This window comes from Gastrolobium bilobum, unplaced genomic scaffold, assembly GCF_033153095.1.
Source record: "Gastrolobium bilobum isolate Gb01-03AN ecotype WA unplaced genomic scaffold, APGP_CSIRO_Gbil_v1 utg4632, whole genome shotgun sequence".
Classification (NCBI taxonomy): Eukaryota; Viridiplantae; Streptophyta; class Magnoliopsida; order Fabales; family Fabaceae; genus Gastrolobium; species Gastrolobium bilobum.
Genome location: NW_026897521.1, coordinates 65,459 through 74,867, shown reverse-complemented (window position 1 = coordinate 74,867; position 9,409 = coordinate 65,459). Strand labels below are relative to the sequence as shown.

Here is a 9,409-nt window from a genome sequence, read left to right as displayed (position 1 = left end):
ATACTTGATTTGTGATTTAAACTAAAAAATCAATTTGAAAAATCTGAAGAAATAAAGAAAATAATTAAATAAATATTCTATATCTCTAAGGAAGAAGGATATTATTTTTGAAATTAAAGATTAATCCTATAAGCTTCTGGGTTATTATTTGTGTTCTGAAATTAATTATGACTTATGAATGTTTTTCAAAAATAAAATTACCTAAAATAGGCGTGAATGCCTCTTGATTGAAACACAATTTAGAAGTCATTGGTGAGTGACGTATTAGGTGTTCACACGTGTTGACACGCGTCACATTTTTAAATTCAGAAGCCTCTGAGTTTTGGATTTGTTATTTAATATAAAAAATAAATCAAGATTTGATGGGCAAAAAAATTAATTTAATGTTTTTTAATAAATTAATTATGTATTTATTACAACTTTTAAAATAATTACACATCTATTGTACAATATGACGCCCAATTTGGGCGTCACTAAAGACGCCTAAATTCGGCGTCACTCAAGAGGCAATCACGTCTAATTTAGGCGTCACTCATTGTTGACACGTGTCATATTGTTTTTTTAAAAAAAAAAATTTAATCATAAAACTTCTGAGGCCATAACTTTTGACTCGGGTATCCAAATCAGGTAATTCTTTTTTTGATTCCGCATAACTTTTCGGGATCTACGGAATGACATGTAATTTGACATATTTTATTTCTCACAAACACAATTTAAATTGGGAAGAATGGTATTATAGGAGCGGTTAAACTCAGAAGCCCCTGAGTTTTGGATTTTTGATTTAATCTAAAAAAATAAATAAATTTTTTATTTATGATTTAAATTTTTTTAAAATAATTTTTTATTATAACAAAAATTTGGTTTGTGATTTAAATTAAAGATAAAAATAAAAATACCTAAATTAGGTGTGAATGCCTCTTGATTGAAACCCAATTTAGACGTCATTGGGGACGTGTCAGGTGTTCAGACGTATTGACACGTCTCACATTTTTAAATTCAGAAGCCTCTGAGTTCTGGATTTGTGATTTAAAATAAAAAATAAATCATGATTTGATGGGCAAGAAAATTAATTTAATGTTTTTTAATAAATTAATTATGTATTTATTACAGTTTTGAAAATAATTACACATCTATTGCACAATATGACGCCAAATTTGGGCGTTACTAAAGACACCTAAATTCGGCGTTACTCTAGAGGCTATCACGTCTAATTTAAGCGTCACTCATTGTTGACACGTGTTATATTTGTTTTTCAAAAAACAAAATTTAATCATAAAACTTCCGAAGGCCATAACTTTTGATTCGGGTATCCAAATCAGGTAATTATTTTTTTGATTCCACATAACTTTTCGAGATCTACAGATTACCATGTAACTTGACATATTTTATTTCTCACAAACACAATTTAAATTTGCAAGAATGGTATTATAAGAGCGGTTAAACCCAGAAGCCCCTGAGTTCTGGATTTGTGATTTAATATAAAAAAATAAATAAAATTTTGATTTGTGATTTAAACTAAAAAATCAATTTGAAAAATCTGTAGAAATAAAGGAAATAATTAAATAAATATTCTATATCTCTAAGGAAGAAGGATATTATTTTCGTAATTAAAGATTATTACTATAAGCTTCTGGGTTATTATTTGTGTTCTGAAATTAATTATGACTTATGAGTGTTTTTCAAAAATAAAATTCCCTAAATTAGGCGTGATTGCCTCTTGATTGAAACACAATTTAGACATCATTGGTGACGTGTCAGGTGTTCACACGTGTTGACACGCGTCACATTTTTAAATTCAGAAGCCTCTGAGTTCTGGATTTGTTATTTAATATAAAAAAAATCAAGATTTGATGGACAAAAAAATTAATTTAATGTTTTTTAATAAATTAATTATTTATTTATTACAGTTTTAAAAATAATTACACATCTATTGTACAATATGACGCCCAATTTGGGCGTTACTAAATACGCCTAAATTCGGCGTCACTCAAGAGGCAATCACGTCTAATTTAGGCGTCACTCATTGTTGACACGTGTCATATTTTTTTTTTCAAAAAAAAAATTAATGGTATTATTATTATAACAAAAATATAAAAAAAATTATAATTTAGGCGTCACTCATTGTTGACACGTGTCATATTTTTCAAAATCTGATTTGTGATTTAATATAAAAAAAAATTTATTTGTGATTCAAAGTTTTTTTATAATACTTTTTTTATTATAACAAAAATTTGGTTTGTGATTTAAATTAAAAATAAAAATAAAAATTATTATTAATAAGGAAAACAAAATAAATACTTGATTTGTGATTTAAACTAAAAAATCAATTTGAAATATTTCCATCGAAAATTTATAACGAAAATATTTCCATCCAAAATTTTGATGAAACACGTTTCTATCGAAAAGTTTTGAAGTAAAACAATCACGTCAAATTTTTTTACGAAAAACATTTCCATCAAATTTTTTTGCAAAAAATTTTGACGGAAATTTTTTTATGTCAAATTTCTTTACGGAATCTAAATTTTGCCAAAATATTTCACAAAAAAACATATTCATCAAAATTTTTGACGAAAAATATTTCCATCAAAATTCATAACAGAATTTAAATTCCGCCGACTGTTTTCGACGAAAACATTATCGTTAAACTTTTTGGCAAAAAAAATTCCTGTCGCAATTTTTAAAGAAACACATTTTCATCGAAAATTTTCGAAGGAAAATATTTTCGTCAAGTTTTTTGATAAAAAAATATTTCCATCACAATTTTCAACGGAATGCATTTCTGTCAAAAAAATTTGACAGAAAATATTTTCGTAAAAATTTGTGACGAAAAAAATCAAGAATTTGTTAGAAAGTTTCGAATGAAAGATTTTCCTCAAAATTTCTGACAACAATTTCCGTCAAAAAATTTGTTAGAACACATTTCCATCGAAATTTTGAACGAAAAACGTTCTGTCAAAATTTTTGATGGAATTCTTTTTTCATTTAAAACATTTGACAGTGGAAATCATTTTCGTCAAAACTTTTGATGGAAACTAAATTTCGTCGAAAATCTATTTTTGTAAAAATTTTCATTGGTTCAAAAATTCTATCGCTTTTCGACAAAAAGTATTCATTCGAAAAAAATAATTTTTTGACGAAATTTTCATCGTTTGGCAACGTAGAAATTTCATAAAAAAATATGATCTTTTTTGGTATTGTGAAAAGTACATAAATAATTTTGTTAGAAATTTTAAATTTAATTTAATTTGTAAAGTATAATATTTATATTAATTTTAAAAAAAAGGGTAAAGGGTAAAAATATCCCATTAACCCTCCATTATCCTCCCATTCCATTTTTTTGACTCCCAAACAATGAAGGGGATACCCTCCAATTTTCTCCCCTTCCTTCCTCTCCCTCCCCCTTGGATCCCCTTCCTTCCCCTCTCCTTCAAACTCCCAAACAAAGCCTTAAGATTCTGCAGGTAAACATGGATATTGAATAGGATATTACATATGGAGTTCTTTTCCTCACTTTTCTCTTGATCGTCTAATCCATCGCTAACATTAGGAATTATGTTACTAATATGCTGTCATGACTTTTGGGTAACCTGAAGTCATGGTGCAGGCAGCATTGAAAATAAAGAAAGTTGTTATTTTTTATTTTACCAGTTTGATTCAAAAAGTTACATTTTCTAGAAGGGAAAATACAACTTATGTGATTTTATTATTCACTCTCTCTTCTCTTTTATCTATCTCTTCCTCTAACTTAAAATGACACAATTTTACATCCTTAAAAATGATACACACTTTTTCCTTTCTAGAATAGTCTGTTACATAGTGTTTGCTCCTGTAGCATTTTAACAAGCATATAGAAGATGAGATAGGATATTCATACTACTATTTTTTCTACTTCCAATCCACTATCACTCTAATCACCGTTAGATCAAACATTTTATAAGATATATGGTAATATGACATACCTTATGTACGGAGTTCAAAATTAAAAGAATAATAAGGAATGAGGAAGGATCCGTTTACAAATTTTTTTTACAAAATTTTGCAAATTACACTATGTTCTCCCGGAAGAACAAAGTGTAACATAGTGTTCTTCCGAGAGAACATAGTGTAGTTTGTAAGAGTTTGTAAACAGAAAGTTTATAAATATAACCCTTCTTATAAGGAATAGATCGGTGGAAAAGCCTTTAGGGGACGTTTGGTTGAGGAGAAATTTTTTTACTACTAAGTAGATGTAATTACTAGGAAAATGGTTAGAAAGTGAGTTTGGTAGGAAAATGTAAAAAAAGTTGTTTGGTAAGATGAAATATTACCAGGTAAATTGATTAAAGTTTTGTAAGTCTATGTTTGGTTGAGTGGAAAATATTGATAGAAAAAAGATATAAAATGACGAAAATAACCTTTTTTTATTTTTGAATCTCAATAGCTTGCGTATGACCCTGAGAAATCATTTTTTACATAAATCTACAACTTCACAATTAGTTTTCTAATACAAAATGGAGGATCACTTTGGTCACAATTTTCACGCTCAGTTTTCTACTTCCCTAGTTTTCCATAAATACCACATCTCAAGAGGTATTCTTAAACAGTGAATTTGAACACAAAATCAACTTAAATATGGTTTCCTATGCAAACTTCTTTCCTAGATTTTTTTTTCATAAACTTGTACCAAACATAGCATTTTGGGATACCTACCCACACTTCCCCATCTATCCCAAAAGAAAACCTCAACCAAACACACCCTTAGACTTGTCGGGCCTCTTTTTCCACATGAGTCGTTGGAAATATTTGAGAATTTGATTCGCTCTAAAGGGATAACTAGGTCATAAGATCAAAAAATAAAATAAAAATGCTTGCTATATCATCGAAGTAAAGTTTCTTAGTAGTATTTAATTTAGAGGATGGTTACATTGACAATTTTTTTTTTTTACAAACTTACAAACTATATTATGTCTCACCGGTAAGACTTCACTCAAGAGTGTCTTACTAGTAAGAAATAGTGATGCACTTATAGTTGACCCATTATACATGACCCAACCATTTATTCAAGAAGATCGGAGTCAATTAGAATTATGGCCCAATAAATATGACATAATTGTTAAAAGAAGCAATGATTTAAAATATAACAAATTACGATCAAATCTAAGTCCAAATGAAGTAGCAGATATGATTGTGATTTGTTTGGCAAGAAAAGAAAAGAAAAGCAACACATTTGGAATAAATTGAGATCTAAGATTTGGAGCATATTTTTAAAATTTAATTACCGTTATATTTCTTTAGAAAAAATTTCTTATTTTTAGGATTTAGATTTAGAATTTTAAAATTTGAATTGATTTGTAATTAGTTTATAAAAAGGTGCTTAAGAACCTTATTGTAGGAGTTGAATTTTGTTATTTTGTTAATAGAAATAGAGAACCACAGGGTTACTCTTTTGTGAAAATTCTAATTTTCTGTTTAGTCACTTTTCTATGCGCTTTCGGCATCATTTGGTATCAAAGAATTGGGGTTCCTTCAATCAATGGCTGACCAGAATCATAGAGATCATCGATGGCAGAGTCGTGAAGATAAGGGACATGGATTCATTCCTAAAGGAGACAGACAACCGCGTCAGATAGACCCACGTGACATAGAAAATGACGAGCTAGGAAGGCGGATCCAGGATTTGAAGAAACAACTTGAGCAAGCGTTAGATAAGAAAATCCAATTTTTGGAGCGACTACTTATGTGGGCACAGAAAAAGAGAATTCAAGATTTGGAGCAACGACTCTTGCGGGTATGAATGAAAATCCAAATTTTGAAGCGAGCTCTTGTGGAGGCGCAGAGCATAAAAAATCAACATTTGGAGCGACGACTTGCATGGTGGGGAGGGACATAAGTACCGTAATCCTTGGACACGCACCCGAACTCTGGATCAGTCCCATAGGCGGCTCAAAGAGTCGAACCCGTGGGGATATCGGGGGATTCTGATTCGCCTCAAAGAGGTAATTAGGATCAGTTTCCAAAAAAAAAAAGTTGGGCATTCAATCTGAAAAAGGAACGGAATTAAAGGATACATCTGATAATAAAGAGGAGGACGTCAATCTCTTGAGGATTCTAAACTAGGGACAAAACTGGAAAGTACGACCTGAAAAGCAGTTCACTCTTCAAGATATCGAGAAGCAAATCAACATTCCTGACTTTGAAGTCTATGATCATAATCCAGTTTATGATGATTATTCGATCTATGATGATAATCCAATTTATGATGATTATCCAATTTACGATAATTATCCGATTTATGACGATTATTTAGTTTCTGATAAATCTAATGGAAAATTAGATGATGGAAATTTAATAGAGGAAGAATTCTCATTTCAGCTTCAACCTAAAGTGATTGAGATCACTGAAGATAAAGAAGATTCGAGGACGAATCTTTTCCTAGCAGAGGAGAATGATGCACTTGTAGTTAGCCCATTATACATGACCCAACCATTGATTCAAGAAGATCGGAGTCAATAAGAATTATAGCGTAATAACTATGACATAATTGTTAAAAGAAACAGTAATTTGAAATATAACAAATTACGATCAAATCCAAGTCCAAATGAAGTAGCACATATGATTGTGATTTGTTTAGCAAGAAAAGAAAAATGTTCTTTCATTCCAGAACAGAAAGCAACACATTTGACATAATTTGAGATCTAAGATTTGGAGTGTATTTTAAATAATTTAATTGTAATTATTTATTTATTTTTAGAATTTGATTAATGTTATATTTATTTTAGAAATTTTCCTTATTTTTAGGATTTTAGATTTAGGATTTTGAAATTTGAATTGATTTGTAATTAGTCTATAAAAGGGTGCTTAGGACTCTTATTATATGAGTTGAATTTTATTATTTGAGAATTAGAAATTCAGAACCGGGAGTTATTCTTTTGTGAAAATCCTAACTTTCTATTTAGCCTTCTTTTCTATGCGCTTTCGGCATCACATAGTGTAGTTTATAAGAGTTTGTAAATATAATATTCCCCGTAGTCTCTTCCAAACAAATTACAAATAATTTGCTTTTAAATATAAACTCAACGGTTGAAAAGAGAATTGAATTGAATTGCAATTCTTATGCATTCAACTCATTCATTTAAGTAATTAATATTTCAGCACTTACAGTAACTTGAATGGTTTCTCTTACACTTAGACTGATGACTTAAAAGCCTACCTGATTCCTCTATTGACCTCGTCTAAAGGTGAAGAAGCTATGGCAACATGACTGGTGTTTCTGTTTTCTGTTTTGGACTTGATATCATCCAGGTAGTGTTGATACACATATGATATAAAGCCCCAAATAGCTAGCACCATAGAAATGGCCTTAATCCCATGCATTCTGTCATGAAAGAATACCACTGCCAACATTGGAATAATAGGGACACCCAAAACTCCTATAGCATTAGAGAAAAGGGAAGAAACCTCAAAAATAAGTCCCACACAACCAATAGAAAAGAGTTGCCAAAGTATGGCTGTGAAAGTCAGATTCAGAACATAAGATGCCTTCCCCATTTCATACTCATCCATTTCCTTCTTCAAACCTTTCCACTCTCCACTTGCAAAAAGTCCCACTAGAGTAGCAGAGGTAGCTACAAGGGATTGATATATTATCACATCCATTACCACTTTGAAACTTTCCCTTTTAAGAAGCTTCTTGAAAGCTAGCTGTGTAGTTGAAAGCAGCAATCCATACCCAGCAGATGCAGCAACTGTGCATATGAATCCAATCACATACTTTTTCTTTGAGACTTGTGTGGAATCTGATGAATCAGGTTGAAGTACAAGGAGGGTGGAGGAAATGGTTAAAAGTACTAGTGAGTTTATTATGTAAGGTGTGAATTTAAGTGAATTGAGAAAGTAAGAGAAGAAAGCATTGAAAGCCAACTGGGATGAACCAATGAGTGAATAAGTAGAAACAGGAAGGTACAAGAGCCCAACTGAATATAAATAACAATCTAATGCTACAAGTAGGCCAATGGAGACATAGAAAATTGCTAGCACTGAAGCAGATGGTTGATTTGGATGAATGTTATTATTTCTGGTGAGATTTTTTTGTGCTGAGATGAAATAAATAGGAAGCAGAATAGGGAAACCTACAAGTTGAACAAGTGTTCCAATCCATTTGCTTTTTCCACCTTTTTCATAGTACAATCTTCCAAGGAGTATTGCAGCTGATTGGCCCAGCAACACAAATGAAGCATAGAGGGCTATTCTGAACCAACCATAATATTTTTTTTTCTTACTGATTTTTGATTGGTTCGTTTCACTGGGAAAACTATTATCCTCCAATGAATTTGTTTCTTTGGCTCCATTAGCTTCTACAAAAACATACCAAATGATCAATAAACCAACTTAGATAATATAAGTTCAGTTTTAAAAGAACTCATTTCCTATCTGAAGCAGAGTTCAGTTTTCCTTTGATATCTAGGTGGCCTAACATTAGCTCACCTCTTCGACCATTCAAGCACCGAACTATACTAAAAATATTAAAAAATTATTTTCCATTAAACCCCGACTAGCGAGGTTAGGATAAGAGGACAATCATTATACGTAACCTTACCCTTTGTACTTTTGCAAAGAAACTGTTTCTTAGATTTGAACTCGTGACCTTTCAGTTACATGGAAACAGCTCCACCAGTGCTCTCTTTTACATGCTGAACTATACTGTGGTGACATAATTAAGAAAAGGCTTTTACGTTCCATGATTTCAGTTCTTGCTAGTTGTGTCTCTCTGGACTCTGTGGGTACCTTGGTTATATCTAAATCATCAGTTTACATCCTAGTAACCATCGAAATTAGGACCAGATTTTTCCATCATATACATACAAATTCAAAACACTTAGATGTACATGTTTTGCATACATGAAAGGATTTCTTAGCCTATAATATGTAGTTCAGGTGAATACGGTAACAAAATTTGATATAACTGTAGGACAAGAGATATAGACATTAACTATTTGCTTGTAAATTTGTTAGACTTCTAATTTCATGAAATAAGTGATCTTTGTGTTTATAAATATGGAAGATGAAAATTTGGCTTACCCATTTTGTGAAGTTGCATTTCTTGAGGTTCTCCCATCTGAAAGGTGAAATAGGATTCAGAGGAGTCAATAGATGAAGAGGGAACTGGAGAGAGAAAGAGAAAATTAAGGGTGGTATTTAAGAAAATGCAATTCATGCATACATATATAAATGTCATAAATACAAGAAATTACAATGCAATCTCTTAAGGTTTGTCTTAATTACATTCAATACCCCTAATATTACCTACACTAGCACCCTTCATATGAGACAACATGTGCGTTGTATGATGTGTTAAATGTTTCTTTTACTCTCCCTACAGGCGGTGTGTTCCAAAGGCGGTGTTGGTTTAATGCAGTTGTCTCACACACCC

At 31.1% G+C, this 9,409-nt stretch overlaps 1 protein-coding gene across 1 annotated transcript; it reads right to left on the bottom strand.

The window, feature by feature from the left end:
• Positions 1-7,113: 7,113 nt before the first annotated feature.
• LOC133307625 (probable purine permease 10) lies at positions 7,114-9,109 on the bottom strand. The gene is made up of 2 exons (XM_061508168.1): positions 9,058-9,109; positions 7,114-8,333 (listed from the first exon to the last, which is right to left on the bottom strand). Exons 1-2 carry the CDS (start codon positions 9,092-9,094, stop codon positions 7,186-7,188), a joined length of 1,185 nt encoding a protein of 394 aa, XP_061364152.1. The 5' UTR covers positions 9,095-9,109; the 3' UTR covers positions 7,114-7,185.
• Between the last annotated feature and the right edge of the window lie 300 nt (positions 9,110-9,409).